Here is a 23,659-nt window from a genome sequence, read left to right on the forward strand (position 1 = left end):
TTTATTTATGTTTGTCTTTACATACTGTGTACTGTTTTCATTTTTTAAACAAGTATAAGGCAATATACAGTTTATTTATTTATTTTATTAACATTACTAGGACCTTACAATTTAATTATTTATGTATTTATGTATTTATTTATTTATTTATATTTGTATGTCTACATACTGTATAAATACAGTATATGAGTGTATGTGTATACTGTGTATGGAGGACAAAACCTGAAAAATAATAAATAAATAAAAACACAAATACATAAATAAATAAATTCACATATTTGTGCGTAAATAAATATATGAGCAATTAAATGTGTGAGAAGATATGCAAATAGTTAAATAAATGCATGGCCTAAATAAAAATAAATACGGACTACATAAATAAAAATAATAAAATGGATGATTTAAGAAAAATATAAATGTGAAATTAAAAATCAAGTTTCACAAATATATGTGTGTGTGTGTGTGTGTGTGTGTGTGTGTGTGTGTGTGTGTGTATTTTTTTAAACAAACAGAAGTCAGTATGCTGTTTATTTGTTAATATATATTTATTTATTATTTTGTTAACATTACTAAGACCATGCTGTTTATTTATTTATTTATTTGTGTCTTTGCATACTGTGTGTGTATTCAAGTAGTTAAGAGCAGAACGCAGTTTATTTATTTATGTATTTATTTAACATTACTGGGACCTTGTACTTAATCATTTAGTTAGTTATCATGCCAATAAAGTACTTTGAAATTGAACAATAAATAAATAAATAAATAAATAAGATATAGCAGTGCGTTCCATTCTTAATCAGCCGGGTGTCTTTTGATTGACAGGAGGACAAATTGAGATCCGCCCACTCAGTCTCAGGGGGCGGAGTCAGCACATGTGTCAGCAGCAGCTAGAGTCCTAGAATTTCACCCTCATCCGCCTGTAATGTTTAAAGTATCATTTAAAGCGACACTTGACATCAGTCCTCTCATTCATCACATCCTGAACAACATCGAGTGATTTCAGAGGTGAGAGCATGAATGATTAATACCTTCATAATGTCTTTTTACCCAGACAAATACACTAGATTTGATGACTGATTCAAATTACACCTAGTTTCAGACTCAAATCAGCTGTTTCTGAAGTAGTGTCTGCGGTTAAATATGCTGCTTATGGGGCTGTGGAGGAGAATTCGCCATGTTTAGAAGGAGTGAAGGATGTTCTGTCGATGAACAGAAAACAGCAGATCTTTAGAGCTTTTAATTCAAGGACAGTGTTGACTCTAAAGCTTTCTGTACTGTACTGTTGACTATTGATCGGAAGATCAAAGCGTTATATCAACACAGCAGGTTACATTGTTGCGTTTGTCATCTGAGTGTAACATCTGCAGTTTATCAGCTGAAATCAGTTCAGCATGATAGTGTGTGACTTTGCATGTTGTTGCATCCTTTCTATCAGCATATAATGATATTAGATGTAAGTGTGAAATGACTGCTGGTTTTCCTTCAGTCAGTTCTTGTATGTGCTCTTTAAAGATGATTTTTAATATTATAGTGGTCTGCAAAGAGACTTTAGACTCTAGAACAGTATGAAGTTCCACCAAAATGTACCATTGAAACTGTGATTTTGTTGTTGTTGTTGTTGTTGTTGTTGACAGGAGTGACTAACATCAAATTACCACATTTTACTGTATTAACAATACATTTGTACTATGATGCTGCACTGAAAATTGGCTTCAGACACCAGTAATGTTATATATGAGTATTTTCATGGCAGTTATTCCAAAATATTGTGATGTACTGTGATTTATTTCACATTTGTGACTCAGTGTGGGTGCAAATGCATTGGTGTAGGCGTTTTATTCAGCGCTGATAATAACTGCAGGTCTGTATGTAGAGGAAAGAACTCGTTTAGTGTTGTCACTGAAACATGCGTTTTTATGTTGTTGCATTGAGAATTGGCATTGTTAATATCAGCGTATTATAATTGGTGATAATGATATTAATATACGAGTTTAGTGTAAAATAACAGGTTGTTTTACTGTGTCTGCTCTTAAAGGAGGAGTTCCCCCCAAGATAAGTGTTTTCTGTTATTATTTACCCACCCTCATGTTGTTTTATGCTTGAATGCTGTTATTATATATCTGAGCATTGCCATGACAGTTCCTTCAAAATGTGTTATCTCCTGCCTCGTGTTGCTTGTCTTTGTCATGGCACATATTGTGATTCATTTGGTATAATGCAATGCCAAATGTTTGTGCACACAAGAGCTCCACACCTATATTTGCTGTTTTCAAACCTGTTAGCACTAATATGCAGTAGTGTACACTGAATAAATTAAATCTTTGGCGAACTTGATTCAATCACGGACAGTGGTTCCACATGTTTGAAATGAGTTTTCTTAAATTAAAATGACTATGTAATATCAACTTAAATACTTCAAGTAGAGGGAACCTAATTAGACATGTTAAATGAACTCAAATGCATCTATTTCCATTACAAAATAGCTAGTACAGGGAATGCCTCAAGATCTTCACTATTAATGTACCCCCACAAAACTCCAACATAACAGAAACTCTTCTAAATCTCAACACAACAAAACATTAAAGAGCATCTATTATGGTTTTTAAACGTGCTAATTTTGTGTTAAAGGTCTCATACAATAGATTTACATGCATCCAAGGTCAAAAAACACTTTCATTTGCTCATAATTTAATTTTTTCCCAGTGTCAAAAACGACTCGTTCAATGATCCGTTCTAAAGGATTCATTCTAAACTCCTCCTTTCAGAGAGCATACTCTGCTCTGATTGGTCAGATGTCCCAGTCTGTTGTGATTGGTCTACCGCTTACAGGGCGTGTCGGAAAGGAAACGCCCACTACCATATCCGAGTTTCAGCTCTGTCTGAAAAAAATGTCTGTTTTACCTTACCAATTTGAGCCTGAGTTTGATAATGATACATCGGAAGATCAACCCGAACCACCATCGCAAGCACGACGAGAACAGGACGTTTCTCTGTGGTAAGTTTATATGTAGTTTGACAATAACGTGAGTTAGCCGGTTAGCAGAGGCTAACAGCTAACAGGCTAACAGCGTGCACTGGCTATACACGTATACAGACCAGAAGCGGGTTTTTCGTCACCAAATTACATAGGTTAGTACAGGAAGTAAGTCTGGAATTACTAACGACTCGTTTCAGGTGTTCAGAATTGGTTCTTTCTTTTGGGAGTCAATAACTCCATTTGATTTTTGAAACTTTGCAGACTTTTTTACATTCACAAACAGCTATATAACACACTACATGAAAGGTAATATTTGAAAAACCATAACAGGTGCTCTTTAAACACTTGGGGCCTTATTTTAATAGCAGTTTAAGTCATGAGCGCAAAGTCAGTGGGCATGGCCATGAAGTTTTGGTATTTCCGTGTAAGTCTAGGTGCAAGTGGGTTCGGCGAAATCGCCTGTGCAACGCGCAAATGGGCTGGGTCAAGAAGAGGTTCTTCTCCAGTTATTGCACTGTCTACATCCTATTATATAGTCCATTTCTTTACAAGCACCAGCGATATAAACAAAGACAGCACATTCACTCATATGACAACAGGTGGAAAAATGCCAATCCAAATTAGATCATATATACAATTGTAAATATAAACATAATAATAATTGAAAAATAAACCATGACCTAAAAAGTTTAACACAAATCTCATGATGTTTAATATTGTTTCATAAAACATCTACAATTCTGATTGTCAGGGACATCATTTGATATTCTGAACATAAACTTTATCACCACCAGCAGGTGGAGAATCTCCAAACTGCAAATGTAGGAACTGAGTTTAAACGTACGTTTTGAAACTTCTTAGCGCAATGACCCATTTCTCAGGAAAATGGCAAATTCTGTGACACTAGTGCCACCGAATGGAATTGCAAAAATTAACAATGTTTTCGAAACAGCTTTCCGAATATGCCCCTCATCTGCTGTTGTTCAAACCGTCAGATAGTCCCGCCTTCAGTTCACACCACTGCTTGAGTAACGTTGTTGAGGCGGGTCTAAGCGGGTTGCTTTAAACAAACAGGAATTTTATGTGCCACGGTTAAACCTCTGAATGACTTGTAGTTGTCTCTGCATTTGAAGCTGGGATAGAAAGTATTTTAACACTGGAAAAAGTTACATCCTTCAGCTTTAACATACAATACACCCACAGTTTGTGCACATACACCTACAGACACCTTTCCATTCATCTTCCACAAAGACACATTATACAGTATAACACTTCATTTTAACGTTTACTCTCCCTTTCCAGTGTCATGCAAAGCATGCTGGAAATTAGAAATCCCCTGCCTAGTTTCAGCTAACCAAACAAAAAATATTCATGTTGTCCCAAAACAAAAATATTAGGTAAAGCTTGAAAGCGTTGAAACAACTCAGTTCATTTAAGTTCACCTAGTTGCATGCATTTTTTTAGTAATATGAATAAGAGAGGATTCAGTCAAATTAACAATAGTGAAAGTTCATTTTACTTAGTGCATTTGCAACTCAGTGTGGGTGTAAATGCATCAGTTCTGGACTATATGGAGACCAGCTGGACTATAGCCTTCAAATGTAGAGGAGGAAAGAGTGTTTAAAGAGCCTCGATCCGTTCAGTGCTGGAGTTCAGATAAAGTCTCATTTGTCTTTAAAGACACTCCCGCTGAGTTCCAAGTGCTGTAAATGGATCAAACACATTTGCTCTATAAAATTAACCTGTTTCATCAAGGACAAACTACAAAAGGGACTAAACAAAGAATTACACTGTAAACCCCAGTGCTCAAAGAGTAAGGAAAAATGTAATCATTCAAATTAGTTCAAATAAATTAATTTGCATGACTCTGAATGTGGTAAACTCAAATTGGGCAGGGGATATCTTGTTCCCAGCATGTTTTGCATGGGACTCAATAGGGAAAGTAAATGTTAAAATTAAGTGTTATTTTTTGCAACATGGATGCAAAGGGGGAAACTTGTTAGTGTTTCATATTTTGTTATGTTTTGGGGGTTACCATTACGGTGAAGAGAGGAACTTGAGCTTATCTTGAGGACCGATACCAAGTGTGTATCTTACTGCTTCAACCATTATTAAGCAAGTCACTAGTCAGACTTAACTTGGGTGAATAAAGTCATGAAAATAACTGATTTGTGTTTACTCAAAATTTACAGTTAAGTGCCATTAAAATGTGTAAGTTAGCTTACTCAATTGTCAAGTTAAGAGCAATTAGCATGCATAAGTAGTACAAAATCAAAACCTGACAGTTCCACTTACTTAAATTTGGAATTTATTAACTGATTACCTCAGATCTGTTGAGTTGCTAACTTGTTCGGGTTTACAGTGTAGTCTATACTTGCAATCAATCATAACAGATATTTCTTTTAATAATTTCAGATAAAAATGTGAGCGCTGCCATGATGCTAGAGTGTTGTGGGTGGTTGCCAGGGCGTTGCTGTGCAGTTGCTAGGGTGTTCAGGGTGATTGATAGATAGGTTTTTATTGGCCTAAGTCAAAAGAGTCCAAGTCTCTGTGATATTCTGATCACTAGATACTGTAGGACTCGAGTCCCTCCTTCAATATACAGTAAGTCTATGGTTTATCGTCAGCCAGGTGAAAACAGGTGACGACTTGCACACGGAACATTTAACACTTCCTAGGTAATTTTGAGCAATAGCAATAATGATGTTGGACTAATAAATATGCTTCATATGTGTTAGAGAACTACATCATTTAATAGTTTTTCTATTAAAACTTGATTTTGACATTCCCTATTGTTCTAAAAAAAAAAAAAAAAAAAAATTATCTTACTCCTGTTAATGGTGGAGCATAATAATTAGGGATATAATGAAATGAGAGGAAGGCTAAAGAGCATTTAGTTTTTCTGAGGTTGAAAAAAATTAACAGCAGGCTTTTTTCATGTCATTTGATATAGTTTGTCATGTCCGTTATCAAAGCACTTCTTGTACATTCCCACAGGAAACTGCTGTTGTTTTTCCTGTTAGATTGTGTCATTAAAGCGTGACACTCATTACAGGAGGAAACCAGATACATTCATGCACTTTGACATTTCTAGCGATGCTCTGAATAAAAGTTACATGCCTTCCACTGGAGTATTATGAAGCAAGTTTCGCCCAAATATTATCAAAATAATAATACTTTGCATTGACTGTGATGTTCACAGGTTTGTCACGAGCACACATAGCTCGCTCAGGCGTGACAGGATTGTTCATATGTAGGTTAACACTCATGAGAGCCTCATGATCTCACAGAGCAGTGAAACTGAGATACAGGAGAATCAACTTATCAATCGTCTGTGCAAAGAAACACTTTGAAATAACCTTTTGAATGTTCATACTTTCTAACTGGTTCTTTAAATTATTGGGGTGGCTGTCACAAAAACATGTCCAGGTCTAAGGGCGTAGATTTGGCTTGCACATTGGGGGGGTTACAGTGTGAAGAATTTACATGTTTCCATTGATCATGGTATAAATATTGGGTTATTTCAGGGGTTACCTCCTGGAATCTACGCCATCGTCCAGGTCATATTTTAGCCCCAAATTAAAAGAAACAGGTAAGAAAAAGTAAATGAAGCCTGTTTAAGAATTTCTTTTTTGCATGGTGGTATAATTGACATGACAATTAAGCACATTTCCTCCCAAATTAACTTCATTATAATTTAAGAAGTACATATTTTTGGGCCCTGGGTAGCTCAGCGAGTATTGACGCTGACTACCACACCTGGAGTTGCGAGTTTGAATCCAGGGCGTGCTGAGTGACTCCAGCCATGTCTCCTAAGCAACCAAATTGGCCTGGTTGCTAGGGAGGGTAGAGTCACATCGGGTAACCTCCTCGTGGTCGCTATAATGTGGTTCGCTCTCGGTGGGGCGTGTGGTGAGTTGTGCGTGGATGCCACGGAGAATGGCGTGAAGCCCCCACACACGCTATGTCTCCACGGTAACGTGCTCAACAAGCCACGTGATAAGATGCGCGGATTGACATCTCAGACGCGGAGGCAACTGAGATTCGTCCTCCGCCATCCGGATTGAGGCGAGTTACTACGCCACCACGAGGACTTAAGCGTATTGGGAATTGGGCATTCCGAATTGGGGAGAAAAGGGGAGGAAAAAAAAGTAGGATGTATTTTTGGCAGTACAGTAATGATAAAGACATTTTTGCATTGTGGTAATGACAATTGGGGAGAATGTGCTTAAAGGGATAGTTCACCAAATATTATAAATATTATGCCGTCTCAAACTCTTATGACTTACTTTCTTCTGCTGAACGCAAACAAAGATATAGTATTTTGATGGAGATATGAGGTGTTTTTGTCCATACAATCCAAATCAATGGGGTTCAACACGTGCGAGGAAGTGAAATCAAACTTCAAATCGTGATAGCACCAACGAGCCTGCAGATGGCAAATTTTGTAGTGAAAAGGGAGTTATATTTTGCTCTGTTTCACCCAAAACTGATCACTTCAGAAGACATGGATTAAACCACTGGAGTTGTATGAATTACCTTTATGTTGCCCTTAAGGAGCTTGAAAGTGTTGGACCCCACTGGCTTACATTATATGGACAGTAACGCATAATATATATATCCTTAAAAAATCTTCATTTGTGTTGTGCAGAAGAAAGAAAGTCATACACATCTGGGATGGCATGAGGGTGAATAAATGATGAGAGAATTATCTTGTTTGGGTGAACTATACCTTTAATTGACAATGGAAACATTTCTTGGTGATTCCCAAAATAGGCTTTGCTTTCTTTAAGCAAATTGTAATTTCTCAATTATCTTTGACAGGTTTTGTGAGTTTCGGCCATTACTGGCCTCAATATTGAAGATTACAAAAGGAGAACTAATGTGTCTGCTTGTTATGGCAGGATAGTTGAATGTTCTTCCTGTTCAGTAGCCCTGCGCTGAAATCCTTCTTGACTAAAGCGTTGCATTGCCAGCTTTAGAGGGTCGGTGTCAAGGAAATCCCAAGCATAAAATTTCTTCTAACATGCATGTTTGCATTAAATGTTCTCCGAGCAGCAGAAAGTGAATGTTTAACTTCATCTCAGCTGGTGAACAGAGTACGCCTGACTTCAGTTATCAATATCAGATTGTGGTTTGTAACTATCACAAGCACTTTGTGTGTTTAGAGATTTCTATCATCTTTCGCACTGAACAAGTGATTGAATAAGGTAGACGCACAATCTTCACAGATAGTTGTAAATTAACTTGTCTTTGAGTTAGGGTTAGGTAAGAGGGTCTATATCAGTGGATCTCAACTGGTGGTTCTTGACTCAAAAAATGTGTCACAGATCTGATCCATTTAGGTCACAGACAGCAGGGAAAAAACGATGCTAAATTAAAATATAAAAGTGTGTGTGTGTGTATGTGTGTGTGTGTATATATATATATATATATATACACATACATAGTAAATGTCATGTACATAAAATTTATTAAAAAAAAACAACTTTAATTCAGCATAATATTTACTCAGTTTCATACACAACTTTAACTTTGTTCAAATAAAAAATATATATATATATGGAGGTTCATGCTAGTCTCCACAATCCACACACAACTTACCACACACCCCACTGAGAGCGAGAACCACTAATCACGACCACGAGGAGGTTACCCCATGTGACTCTACCTTCCCTAGCAACCGGGCCAATTTGGTTGCTTAGGAGACATGGCTGGAGTCACTCAGCACACCCTGGATTCAAACTCGTGACTCCAGATGTGGTAGTCAGCGTCAAAACTCGCTGAGATACCCAGGCCCCCATTGGATAGTAGCTTTTAACGGCCAAGCACATTTGGAATTACGCAAATGTGCAATTAGTGAATCTACAGTGCTGTATGTTAATGCGGAGCACGAGAAGTTTTTAAGCACAGAACCGCTTTTAAAACACTATCTTTAAGCCTCATGCATGCTCAGAGTATGTGTAATACACTACAGCAGGTGTGTCAAACTCAGTTCCTGGAGGGCTGCAGCCCTGCAGAGTTTAGTTCCAGCCCTGCTCCAAAATGCCTCCTTGTAATCTTCAAGCACTCTTGAAGACCTTGATTAGCTGCTTCAGGTGTGTTTAATTAGGGTTGGAGCTAAACTCTGCTGGACTGTGGCCCTCCAGGAACCGAGTTTGACACCCTTGCACTACAGAAAACAGATCTGCACACACAGAGTCATGTGTTGGGTTGCATGCTGGTCTTTTGTTGTTGTAACAGGATGGCACGTAACAACAAAATGAACTGTGATTGGTCGTTTACATGTCTGGGACAGCTCCTTCAGATGCAAGTGAGTGATTCTCTGCTCCATCACGGCTTGCTAAACGAATCGGCCAAATGGGAAAATTTATCGGCTGATGCTGATCATTTAAAATACCAATTATTGGCCACGCCGATAAATCGGTCAACCACTAATCATGCATAGTTAGCAGAGCAAAATAAATAGGCTTATCAACTTTGGAAGGGAGGAGAAACACTTCCCATGTCTTCGAAGGCCGTGCACTGCATTATTTTGGTGCAAATCATCTGTCACTCAGTAAAAGCAAAATTAGACAGATGTCAGCATGGGCAGGTTGTGTGTGTGACATGTCCTCATCCTTGAAAGAATAGAACTGCACCAAGTATAAAAACATGAAAATTTCTAATTTAGCCATTTTTTACTTTTATTCGATAAACAATGTTGGTACTGTGTTGGGTCGCCACTTAATGTGGATCCTAAGTTGAGGACCAGTGCTCTGTGGCTCTTTGTGTTCACGGTACCCAGCAGTAACTGGCATCTAGAGACAAAATATCCACATAACAGGATTTTTGGGAATGTGCCCAACCTCCCCTCAACAAAACAATGCCTAATCAAAAATAGCCTGTTCTATGAAACCGAAAAAGCATGTGTGAACTTTCTATAGGACGAAACGAACGGAAGGCTAGAAAAAAAGAAATATAGCACCAAAGTTCGTCTGACACTTTTGTTTAGATTCTGTCTGGCATAAACACTCTCTATTGTCTACAGTAAATATATGATATTATATTATTATTATTATATTACATTATATTATAATTATATTATGTTATATTATTATTGTTATTTTATTATTATATTAAGTTAATTATATTATGTTATATTATATTATTATTGTTATTTTATTATGATATATTATTATTAATATATTATATTATGTTATATTATATTATTATTATATTATGTTGTTATATTATTATTGTTATTTTATTATGATATATTATTATTATTATTATTATATTATGTTATATTATATTATTATTATTATTATATTATGTTATATTATTATTATATTATGTTATATTATCATATTATGTTATATTATTATTATTATTATTTTATTATGAGATATTATTATTATTATTATTATTATATTATATTATGTTATATTATATTATTATTATATTATGTTATATTATATTATTATTATGTTATATTATATTATTATTATGTTATATTATATTATATTATGTTATATTATTATTATGTTATATTATATTATATTGTTATATTATGATATTGTTATATTATTATTGTTATTTTATTATGATATATTATTATTATTATTATTATATTATGTTATATTATATTATTATTATGTTATTATATTATATTATGTTATATTTTATTATTATATTATGTTATATTATATTATTATTATTATGTTATATTATGTTATATTATGATATTATGTTATATTATTATTATATTATGTTATATTATATTATTATTATGTTATATTATATTATATTATATTATGTTATATTATGATATAATGTTATATTATTATTGTTATTTTATTATGATATATTATTATTATTATTATTATTATTATTATTATTATTATATTATATTGTTATATTATATTATTATTATTATATTATATTGTTATATTATTGTTATTTTATTATGATATATTATTATTATTATATTATATTATATTATGTTAAAATAAATTATGTTATATTATGTTATGTTCTGTTATGTTATGTTATGGCTATTCAGGATGGCTGAGTTCCAAAAACAACCGTGTAAATGTAAAATAAACCAAGACTAAAGTTGACCAAAAAGAGTTTTTTCAAGTTTTAAAGCCTTAAAGGATATGATATATCCATGTTATAGGATTCCAAGGCATTATGAATAAATGAAGCACATACACCGTAAGTTTGGCAATCTGTAGGACAATTAATCGTCATTATCACAGAAGCCCTAAAACAGAGAATCAATCGTCATAAGTGCAGTTATTTGTTTGGCAATTAATCGGCAGCCAAATTTCATAATCATGACAGCTGACACTTTGTGTAAAATCAAATATCGTCGTCCTTACTTGCATCCTTATTTGTGTTAATTAATAACAGGGAGTGTTCTTTATAAAATGTCCTTCTTTAGTCAATGTGTGGTGATGTGGAATAGAGCGTGATGCTTTAATGTATTGAAAAGAGGCCTTTATCATCTGAGTCACAACATAAAAGCACTTCATGATGGAACGTGTATTTCTTTCTGTAGAAAGTCCTTTTCTGAATCACAGTTAATTCCAGTACAGGTCACATCACATCCCAGTATGAAACAAACCAAGAGCATTTGAATTGTGTGGAGAAAGGTGAAATGTCTTCATGTTGTGTTTATTTTTGCAAGTCTGGACTGATCATCTGTTCCACTGGATTCAAGAATCTGTTGATCTGCAAAGCTTTAGTTTTCACTCTTCGTTTCTTTGATCCATAGCTGTCATTTGTGGTGGGTACAAATATCGATTTTCCGATGCATTGCGATCTTCATTTGAAAGATCTCAATATTGATTCTTAAATCCCAAGATCGATCTTTAACTCCAGTGTTGGGTAACGTTACTTTTAAAAGTTACTCATTAGAATATTGTGTTACTCCTTAAAAAAGTAACTTTTGCGTTCCTCACAGTCACTTTCTCTTCTGCTAAGCTATGCATTCCATACAAATAAGCCATGCATTGCATACAAGAGACATTACAGGTCATGCCTGCTACTAGAACATTGCTCGGAGCCACTGATCCAGAGTCAGCTTTTCTCATCCCATTCTCCCGGTTACGGGGAGCTCTAACACGGAGCAGTTCGGCTGCATAAGTCGGTGAATTGAGCGAGTATGTGTATCATGTCGTGGCCATTATAATGCTAGTCTTACAATCCATCTGCCTAAACGCGTTTACTGATTTAGTTATTTTTTTAATGCGGTGTGTATTAACACATGAATCAATCGCGATTCACTCAACCGAATGTTGACTTCATATTACGCTAAAACACGAAATGTGCACGCACGTTAGCGAGTTGATTGACAGGCAATGTCTGTATCTAAAAGGTGATTGGCTCTTTTACTTGCAAGGCGGGACTTCCTTTCTATATCCATTGACTGCTAGAGTATCTTGGTTGGTCATTCTAATTTCTCCCGTTCATTTAATTAGAAGTGACTCATCTCTGCTAAATAGTCTCTGGCCTCACACTCTGTAGAACTACAATACCCATCATGCACTACGTCTCCTCCCCGAAGTTTGCACACTTTTACTCCTGATTTCTCGCAATACAGGGACAGTAGATGTGTACAAAAGCAACGTGTTACTTTATTTAAAAAGTAACTCCGATATTATGGTCTAAAATTAAATTTATTGCGTTACTTTACTCATTACTCGAAAAAGTAATCTGATTATGCAATGCGTGTTACATTTAACGTGTTACCCCCAACACTGTTTAACTCTATGCGCAACCCTTTACTACAGTGTGAGAAAATCACTCGCATTTGCAACCAAATTTCGTGCAATGCGACTCGCATATCTGTAATTACTGGCTGGTAAATGTTGAGATTTCACTCAGCCATGATTGTGTATTATAGTGCTGAAGAAATTTATATTCTTTAATATCCTTTCTGTTCTTTACAGTCAGTTGTTGATCAAAAACAACAAAAAATAAACATTTAATTCTAATCATGCATAGCACAGATGAGAGAACTCCATCTACGAGTCTCTATCGTTAATATGCGCTCATTTACAGACGCTCTTTACAGAAATGCCGGTTTTCTTAAAGAGACAGTACCGAATATCTGTCTCAAAATAACTTTTGTGTACCACGGGTTTTGAATGAAATGAGGGAAGCGTTTTACAGGTTATTGAGACATTTCGAGAGTTAAATATAGAACGAGTAGACAAATATGTTCACTGATGTTTCCTTTCTTAAATAAATGTTTGGATTGGAGGCTAGCGGGAGTCTGATGCCTGTATCGATTTGAAATTCTGTTTGGTGATTAGTTTGTCTTTTGACTAATTTTGCATAACATGATTTTCTTAAATTATTTTTTGGTTAATACATGAAGTAATTTTTTACATTCTTACTGTCATTAGTGTGAATCTAATGAAAAGCATGCCCAGGTCAAATTTTCCCCCATGATAAAAAAATAAAATATAAATATATTGTGTTACGAAATTTTCATCGTACTGTATTATAATAATAAAATAATGTTTTTTTGTTTTTTTTTACATTTAATAATAAAAAATTAAAGACAGTACAACTAATAATACTATGATGTATAAATACTACACAATTTAAATAATATAAATATATTATATTGAATAATATTCTTTTTTTTTGTTTAAAATTATTATAGTAATAAAAATCAGGGAGTAAAATATGCTTAATTAACATGAAAAATAATGTCAAAATGCAAAATGCAAAAAAAACACACACAATGGTCCTAAAAACAAACATTTCTTTAAGCAAAATAATTTTTTTTTTTTTTTTTTTTTTTGCTGTGAAATATGACCCACACATCAGGTTGACCGAGGTTCATTCCTAAGTAATTGAACATTTGTTTAATTATTATTTGCAATAGAGCACAGATTACACAGTGTTGTCTAATAACATGATATTACACGAGGTGCGACCTTGAGGTTAAAAAATCTGGGCTTGTAACCAAACGTTTGTTGGTTCAGACATTACAGGGATTAATTTAAAAACTATCACCATTGTGCCCTTGAGTAAGAAACTCAAATCTCAGATTACCCTAAACTGTAGTTTATCATGTTTGCACGCATATCTGGTATGTCTTGTGTCTAAAAATTATTTTGTCATTCAGAAATTGACCCCATTGACTTCCATTGTAAGTGTCTCACTGGAACACAGATTTGTGCTTTTTTTAAAGAAAAGGAGGAACGAGTCGAAATTAATTTTTTGTGGTAATCAACATTATGCCACAAATGCTGTCGATTAAGCTTCACTTGCATTAAACCCGGAATATTCCTTTAATAAACATTCCTGATCTTATTATACACGATTGATCAGTGCATGTTATTCCATATTAAAAATATAGGTATCTATAAATCATATAGAGACCAGTTTCACATCCACATTCCTACAATTTATTCTCGATCATTCTGTTTCATTGGGAAATATGTCAGAATACAGATTAAGTCAAAAGGGTTGCAAATGCTGTTTCATGTTGAATTTAATTCATTTAGACTAAACACCAGACTAAATATGTAAATCTGTCAATATAATTGCATTTTCTGTCTTTTGTCTTCACAGTATCTTCCTTGTCATCATCATCTTCATCATGTCTGTGAAGTCGGATGGAGCCCAGAAGAAATGGGCAGCAGTCAGGGGTCGACTGGGGTCGTCTCAGGACTCTGACCCCTCGCTGGAGGCCAACCTAGAAAACGCAGACGCAGAGCTGTGCATCCGTCTGCTGCAGGTGCCGACCGTCGTCAACTACTCCGGTCTGAAGAAGCGTCTGGAGAAGAGCGATGAGGCTTGGATGGTCCAGTTTCTGGAGCTGTCTGGACTCGATCTGTTATTGGAGGCTCTGGACCGTCTGTCCGGACGTGGCTGCTCGAGAATCGCGGACGCGCTGCTGCAGCTGACGTGTGTTAACTGCGTGAAAGCGGTCATGAACTCGTCTGCCGGGATTCACTTCATCGTCGACAATGAGGGTTACGTGCGCAAGCTGTCACAAGGTAGAGCAACTTCAAGGAGTCGCTGTAACCAGGGTGCGATTTGACCAGGGGGGATTTCCCTGCCACTACTTTTGATATCCCCCTTCTGGTCGTTCATTTTTTATATGCACGGGGTAATGCATGTCTGTGAGCCTCTAATCCTATATTACAATTTTGAATTATAAATATAGACAGTCCGTTCACGTTATGCAATTTTTATATGACCCTCCCGAAAATATGCTCCGAAATGAGAGGCTGCAGTGTGTGAGCAACACTTAAAAACAACTTCTCCCCTTCACTCTGTTCAAATAACAAAATTACATGCTTGTGTACTAATTTCTCTTATCAAAAGAAATCATGCTGCTTTCTTTCTCTTTTACATGGGTAAATAAACACTTAATTGCATTTAATGCTTGAGGAAAAACATGCATCCGTCCATACGCAACAGCCACCGTTATCTGAAGGTGTGAAACGCGTCTTTTTTCTGGTATCTTCTCACATGACCAACATCTTCAGACTCACGGAGAACTTGCGAAACGACAATAATTAAAGCCAAAGTCTCACAAACTGTTCAGATTCACAAAATGTTGTAGCCCTGCAACAAATGTTTGATAGCTTGTCCTAATGCCTTAGTGGCCTGTTAATTGTTTAACATATTTTACAGTTAATAAGAGGGTTGTGGGGTCTGGGTATCTCAGCGAGTATTGACGTTGACTAGCACCCCTGGAGTCGCGAGTTCAAATCCAGGGCGTGCTGAGTGAATCCAGCCAGGTCTCCTAAGCAACCAAATTGGCCCGGTTGCTAGGGAGGGTAGAGTCACATGGGGTAACCTCCTCGTGGTCGTGATTAGTGGTTCTCGCTCTCAATGGGGCGTGTGGTAAGTTGTGTGTGGATCGTGGAGAGTAGCATGAGCCTCCACATGCTGTGAGTCTCCGCGGTGTCATGCACAACGAGTCACGTGATAAGATGTGCGGATTGACGGTCTCAGAAGCGGAGGCAACTGAGACTTGTCCTCCGCCACCCTGATTGATGCGAGTCACTACGCCACCACGAGGACCTACTAAGTAGTGGGAATTGGGCATTCCAAACTGGGAGAAAAGGGGATAAAACAAATAATAAAATAAGATGGTTATTTGTCAATACAGTTAATTATTTTGATCACATATCCCCCCCCCCCCCTCTGGTTTTTTAACAAATCGCAGCTTGGTTGTAACCCAAAAATGCAAATTCAGCCATCATTTACTCACCGAATCCGTACATAGGGATGGGAAATCATACGGAATTGTCAGATTCCGCTTCAGATTCCTCTTAATGACTCTGGCTCTTAGTGGTTCCAGTAACGATTCTTTTAGTACTTTTGAGGAGGAATTATTTGGAAATAAGAAATGCGAATCTTGTTGTATTCATTGCCAAATCAAACCTACGGTTTCGGAAAACCTTGAGGGTGAGAAGATGATGACTGATTTATTCAATTTTGGGTGAACGATGCCTGTTTATACCTTTTTGGAGTTATTCTTGTCCCAACACGTCTATATTTGGAAACTGTGTACCTACTAGTCTTTCACACCCAGGAGTTGAGATAAATTTCTGAAAGCATGCATTCCTGTAAAGCAGTGCTCGCAGTATCTGCATTGCACAATCTTCACACCTATCACATGCTTAGCTGTTTTCCTAACCATGAGATGTACAAAGTTCACGTTACATCCCCCCAAAATATGCGCCTAACATCCAAAAAGTTGAGTAGGAGAACACAATGGAGGAGGAAGCTTAAACTGCAATGTTTCCTCTCCATTTTCCTCCAGCTTTGGACACGTCCAACACGATGGTGAAGAAGCAGGTGTTTGAGCTGTTGGCGGCCCTCAGCATGTTCTCTTCAGAGGGACACCGATTGGCACTGGACGCCCTGGACCATTACAAGGCAAGTGTCAAACGTACAATAATGCAAAGTCGGTCTGGGTCAGTCGATCTGCTAAAGACGTTGATATCAGGTCAGTAAACTACAACAAGTGAGTTTGGAAGTGTCATTTGAACTAACTTAGTCTTTGGCGAGTTGATGTTGCCTTTTGTAAGGGGATCTCGAATGGAGATTTGTTATTTTTTTGATTTGTGAAAATACTTTAATGTATTTTAATATGCAGAGTCAATTGTAAATCATTTGGAGGTTGATTTTGTCAAAAGGTGTAGACTCTGTGACGCTTTTAGCGGTCCCGACATGTCAGCTTCTGACTCAGCCAATAGAGTTGTTCCATTTATAGTTGGGTCATTCCTACAGTTCAATGCCATATAAGTCCCAAGTACAAGCTGTGGTATGTATGATGTTTAATATGATCCAGATACAACTTTAATAGGCTTGATAAAAATAATTAAGACCATTTAAATCAGCAGATCCCAATCCTGTTCATGGAGGCCCCCCAAAATTGCACATTTTGGATATCTCCCTAATCCAACACACCTGATTCAGCTCATTAGCTCAGTAGAGACTCCACAACCTGAACTGGGTGTGTCAGATAAGGGAGATACCCAAAATGTGCAGTGTTGGTGGGCCTTCAGGAACCACTGATTTAAATGGTACACATTGCTGTGGGCCTAAACGTCAAATTGTATATAATTTAATTGAAAATATTTGTTATGAAAAGACGTCACACCCACCGGAGGTGACATCAGCAATTCAGAAAAATGATTTTGAGTTATTTGAAGTGTGTAACTCTTTTGAGATGTCAGTCACATGTGGTGAAGCATAACATGTCTACCCTGTTATGGGAAGATATAGGGGAAATTAATGTTATTATAATATTTCAATATATTAATGTTAACAGAAATAAACTCACCACTATAGGTTTACACAGCTATATATCACTCACAGGCCATGTTATTTTCCACCATGACCCTGTCCATTTAACCAGATGGACATCTGAAGTCATTTAAGTCATTTAACTTGACTGGGATGACTTTAATATAATCTGATGATGAAACACAAAGATACTTATTAATTTCATTTCTCAAAAGATTCAAAGTGGAATGTTGCTTATGTTAAAGCACAAATGGTTTAAAATGTGTTTGAGGTCTGCTTGTAATTTATAATGTAGACAAAACGTAAACGTCTCTTCAAGTAATGTTAAAGGGACAGTTCACCCATAAATGAAAATTCTCTCATCATTTACTCACCCTCATGTCATCCCAGATGTGTATGACTTTCTTTCTTCACCAGAACACAAATGAAGATTTTTAGAAGAATATCTCAGCTCTGTAGGTCCATACAATGCAAATGAATGGTGACCAGAATTTTGAAGCTCCAAAAAGCACATAAAGGCAGCATAAAAGTAACCCATATGACTCCAGTGGTTAAAGGGTCATGAAACACCCCTCTTTCAGCTCAAGTCCACCTCAAAAAACTTTTTAAAAATGCAACTCAACTGGGTGTGGACAGCTGTGAGAACAGGGGCTCCTACCTCCCCTAGTGGGTGGGGTGGTGCAGGAGAGGGCAGGGGAGAAAGAGGGGAGAAATCTGTCGGCTCAGTTGCCCATGCCGGCTCTTAAAGTCCAGCTAAATATGTTGAACGGTGTCCTTTTTTCACAGTTGAGTTCTCACCACATTTTCAAAAGATACAGCCATCGGAGTGAGGGAAGAAGGAACACAATATCTGTCTTATCCAGTCACTCAGCATTATTTCAATTATACTGTTAACAGCAGCAAAGATTCTCACAATTGCTCATAACAGAATGCACAAATAAAGTTTGTAAGCTCACAATACAGTACACAGAATCACACTGGTCATTTTATATCTGCAGTTTAATGCACAAATAAATGGCAAGCCATGTAACCTGTATGCAAAATATGTGAATGTTTTTTACACTTTAATATCTTTTGAGACTTATTCCAAGACGTTGATTCACAAATAGAAGTGCTTAGATCAGTTAACACACTTATATTAAGGATGGGTGGATGTCTGGGATAATCAATGTTAACTGCGTCTCAAATGCGCCCCAGTCAGAGACAGTCCACCTCACCGCATATCTCAAAACACTCACGTTAATAAATGCATGCTGCACGAACATTTAAAAGGTTTTGGCAATGATTGAAAGTCTGTCCTATCCCTCTGTCAGCAGCGCGCGGTGGGGGGACTTGTGTCCCGTTGACACAGGTGCTTGAGAGTTTGAAGTATTCTCCTGGGTTAGCTTACAAATTGACGTCATGACTGTCCTGTCCCTCTGGCGTTAGTCTATGGCGTTAGTTTGGGGTGGGACTCTCTGTTTGTCTAGCAGTGGTAGACGGGTCATTATTTTTGCATTTCCGTTTGGTGCCGATAGTACACAATTCTCCTTTAAAGAAAAGTTTGATTGATTGTCTAAAATAAACGTAACGCATTGGGATTGTGAGACAGCATTGTGTGTTTTCTCTTAAAGTGTGTGAAGACGCAGCAGTATCGATTCAGTGTGATTTTGAATGAACTACAAGCAACAGATAACGTGCCTTACATGGTCACCCTCCTGAGCGTCATCAACGCTCTCATCTTCAGCACCGACGACCTGCGGCAAAGAGACAAGATGCGCAAGGAGTTTATTGGTATGTTTAATTAACGTTACCACACTTTGGTTATATTTAAGTTGCAATGGATTCAACAGACATTGACACTGTATTTGCAATAGAATACTACTAGCATACTGCTTAGTGCATACTGTGCAGATACTGTGCTGTCTACTGTTTAAAGAATCGTATATGTGAAACCGTGCAGAACAATAAACGTTTCAAACCATAGCATGCTACATTGAGTGCGTTTACATGCACACTAATACCTTGATATTTACCAAAGATTAGCGTATTTAACAAATTCGTCAGTGCAAGAAAAGCACATTTACATGAGATTTTAAATCATTGGATTATTCTCTTCTTTTGATATCAAAACGTACAGTAAACAGTCATGCACACAACACTTGCGCACATTGGATAAGCCAATAAGAACGCCGATAAAAGTGTTTACATGCATCGCGAAATCGGGGCTAATGGGCGAAAATCTACGTGTGTCGATCGGTTTTTGCTTAAACTGTTTGTTTATGAAATTACAACGATAACGGACAACCGTTTAATGCGTTTACATGACCACACACACGTTGACGGCTTATTAAGCATAATCAATGTAAGATCGTGCACGTAAACGGGCTCATTGTTGTCACATGACCTGATGGAATTGCATGTTTAATTCATCTCGGAAGGAAAAACGATTGTTTTGCATGTTTAGTTCAATTTTGTGTAAAAAAGATCTTTACTACGATCAGATAATGACGATAAAGATGGCTGCATTCGAAATGGCACACCGGCGTACTACATAATCTATAAACAGCAGAAATGAAAAAAAGATGCATGCAATTTCGAAATTGCTTCCAGGGCATTCGTCACATTAGACATGAAAGCACATTGCATTGTGGGAAACGGGGATACTGCATGCTGCAAAAATAGCACGAGTAGTATGCTAGTATGCAATTTGGAACACAGCTGTTGGACTGATCATATGTTAATTGCTTTCACCTGGGCTGAAGGGATCTCACACTCACACCTCATACTTGTCTTGTGTTTTTAACACAACTTTGCTCTCAATAGTCTAACCCAAAGCAGTAGAAGGTTTAGAGCTTTATATTTGGTGCATACATGGATATCAAATTATTTTTTGTCCACCAGGGTTACAACTGCTTCACCTGCTGCCAAAGCTAAGGTGAGTTTCGGTTTAATCCACTCATTTAAAGTAGATTGCACACTGTTGCCCTCCAAAGAATCAGTCAAGGGCAAAACATCTACTATAACATACAGAAGAATTTGTGATTTATGTGTTTGTGTTTTAGGGAAGAAGATGATGAAGACTTGATGATCCAGTGTGAGGCGTTTGAAGAGGCCATGGCTGAAGATGAGGAGGAGCTCTTGAGGGTTTATGGAGGAATTGACATGAGCAACCATCAGGAAGTCTTCACATCACTGTTTAATAAAGTGAGTTCTGTGTTCTGTAATGGGATATTGCAGGGTATATGAACTGGATCAGTTTGTCAAACCATCCTTATTATGTTTCTAAAACAGGTAGTTATGTCTCTACATTTTGGTTTATTTAAAATGCGATTATTTTATCAACTTTATGCGTTTTAGTAAATGCCGAGAGATTTACAGATGTGTTGCAGATTGATGGCTATTCAGTAACTCTTTATGTTTGTAGGTGAGCAGTTTCCCCTCGTCCCTGCAGCTGTTGTCTATTTTACAAGCGCTGCTGCTTCTGGGTCCAGATCGATCTGACGTTTGGCAGGCTTTGGAGGCGCTCACGAATCGAGCCATACTGATCGCACAGAGCTGTGAGTTCACTTCTGTTAACGAATTTTAATTTGCAATTAGTTAGACTGTAATCAGATCATTGGTAGCTTTGGGAGGAACATTTTGGTCTCATTTAGTAGAAAATGGTTGTTTAGTTAACAAGTACTAACCCTATATTTAAAAGTCTTTCAGAGTTCGGGTTAGGTCCTTGAATATGTTTTAATAAAGTAGACCCAAGGTTTTTTTTACGTGTATGGTGGACATCCTCTCGTTCTTTATTATTAGGGTAAAATGGGGCTAAAGGCCTGCCTTAAGGAATTATTATTATTAATTTTATTTTTTTCTGCTTGCAAAGTGTATCACAATTTTAGAAATACTATTTTTATATATATATATATATATATATATATATATAATATTATTATTATTATTATTATTATTATATTTTTTTTTTTTTTTTTTTTTACTTAATTTGTGTTAAATAAAACGGTTGTTTATAAAATCAAAAAAGGTGGCAAAGGGGGCCTTTTAGCCCACACTTGTGGGTTTATAGTGATGTACAGTCATGTGATAAAGAAAGTACACCCTCCTTATTCTATGGTTTTACATATCAGGACATAATAAAAATCATCTGGTTAAAATTAGGAAAAACAACCTCAGATGAGCAACAACACATGATATATTACACCGTGTCATGATTTAGCAAAAATGGAGAATCCATGTGTGAAAAACTAAGTACACCTTATGATTCAATAGCTTGCAGAATGACCTTTAGCAGCAATAACTTCAAGTAATCATTTTCTGTATGACTTTATCAGTCTCTCACATCGTTGTGGAGGAATTTTGGCCCGCTCTTCTTTACAGCGTTGCTTCAGTTCATTGAGGTTTGTGGGCATTTGTTTATGCACAGCTCTCTTAAGGTCCCGCCACAGCATTTCAATCGGGTTGAGGTCTGGACTTTGACTGGGCCATCGCAACACCTTGATTCTTTTCTTTTTCAACCATTCTGTTGTAGATTTGCTGGTGTGCTTGGGATCATTGTCCTGTTGCATGACCCAATTTCGGCCAAGCTTTAGCTGTCGGACAGATGGCCTCACATTTGAATATTTTGGTATACAGAGGAGTTCATGGTCGACTGAATGACTGCAAGGTGCCCAGGTCCTGTGGCTGCAAAACAAGCCCAAATCATCACCCCTCCACCACCGTGCTTGACAGCTGGTATGAGGTGTTTGTGCTGATATGCTGTGTTTGGTTTTCGCCAAACGTGGCGCTGTGCATTATGGCCAAACATCTCCACTTTGGTCTCATCTGTCCAAAGGACATTGTTCCAGAAGTCTTGTGGTTTGTTCAGATGCAACTTTGCAAACATAAGCCGTGCTGCCATGTTCTTTTTAGAGAGAAGAGGCTTTCTCCTGGCAACCCTTCCAAACAAACCATACTTGTTCAGTCTTTTTCTAATTGTACTGTCATGAACTTTAACATGCTAACTGAGGCCTGTAGAGTCTGAGATGTAACTCTTCTCTGAGCATTGCACAGTCTGACCTTGGGGTGAATTTGCTGGGACGTCCACTCCTGGGAAGATTGGCAGCAGTCTTGAATGTTTTCCACTTGTGAATAATCTTTCTCACTGTAGAATGATGGACTTTAAATTGTTTGGAAATGGCTTTATAACTCTTCCCAGATTGATGGGCAGCAACAATTGCTTCTCTAAGATCATTGCTGATGTCTTTCCTCCTTGACATTGTGTTAACACACACCTGAATGCTCCAGACCAGCAAACTGCTAAAACTTCAGCTTTTATAGAGGTGGTCACACTCACTGATGATCAATTAATCAAGGGCATTTGATTAGCAGCACCCGGCTACTACTTAGCCTCTTAATTCCTATGGAAGCAGTAAGGGTGTACTTAGTTTTTCACACATGGCTTCTCCATTTTGGCTTTATTTTTGTTTAATAAATCTTGTCATGTGGTGTTGTTCATCTGAGGTTGTATTTACCTAATTTTAAGACCTGCTAAGGTCCAGATGATTTTTGTTATGTCCTAATACGTAAAACCAAAGAATTCAAGGAGGGTGTACTTTCTTTTTCACATGACTGTAGTGTAGATATCGGGGCAATAGTTATAGGGCAAAGTCTGTCAACTTATGCAAATACTTTTCAAAAGGTGCACAATTTCCTGTTCATTTCAAACACATTTTATTACATCAAGTATTTTAAAAACAAATTAATCTCCATTGTGATTGATTGGAACAGTCAATGTGAGACCACCACCATTTTCCTAAATCTGTTCGCCCCACTTCAGAAAAACAATGTTTTTATGGGGGTCTCTCTTACTTCAAATACTATCCTTTCATTTATTGGACAGTTATAAAAAAAACTTTTGATTTAGTCACTTTGAACAAAATGAAA

The 23,659-nt window shown here is 36.8% G+C and overlaps 1 protein-coding gene across 3 annotated transcripts in view; it reads left to right on the forward strand.

Annotated features, from left to right (window-relative positions):
• Positions 1 to 876: 876 nt before the first annotated feature.
• Positions 877 to 23,659, forward strand: part of LOC127410686 (inverted formin-2-like) — a 36,285-nt gene continuing 13,502 nt past the window's right edge. For 2 of the 3 annotated variants that reach the window (XM_051645848.1, XM_051645849.1), the window contains exons 1-7: positions 877 to 1,005; positions 14,555 to 14,982; positions 16,764 to 16,879; positions 19,366 to 19,525; positions 20,636 to 20,669; positions 20,797 to 20,938; positions 21,159 to 21,291. In XM_051645848.1, the coding sequence (XP_051501808.1) occupies positions 14,583 to 14,982; positions 16,764 to 16,879; positions 19,366 to 19,525; positions 20,636 to 20,669; positions 20,797 to 20,938; positions 21,159 to 21,291 (985 nt within the window). In that variant the 5' untranslated portion in view covers positions 877 to 1,005; positions 14,555 to 14,582. Of the gene's footprint in view, positions 1,006 to 14,554; positions 14,983 to 16,763; positions 16,880 to 19,365; positions 19,526 to 20,635; positions 20,674 to 20,796; positions 20,939 to 21,158; positions 21,292 to 23,659 lie in introns of those variants that run through there. The other variant, XM_051645850.1, reaches the window with a different exon arrangement.

Source organism: Myxocyprinus asiaticus, chromosome 20 (genome assembly GCF_019703515.2).
Source record: "Myxocyprinus asiaticus isolate MX2 ecotype Aquarium Trade chromosome 20, UBuf_Myxa_2, whole genome shotgun sequence".
Taxonomy (NCBI): Eukaryota; Metazoa; Chordata; class Actinopteri; order Cypriniformes; family Catostomidae; genus Myxocyprinus; species Myxocyprinus asiaticus.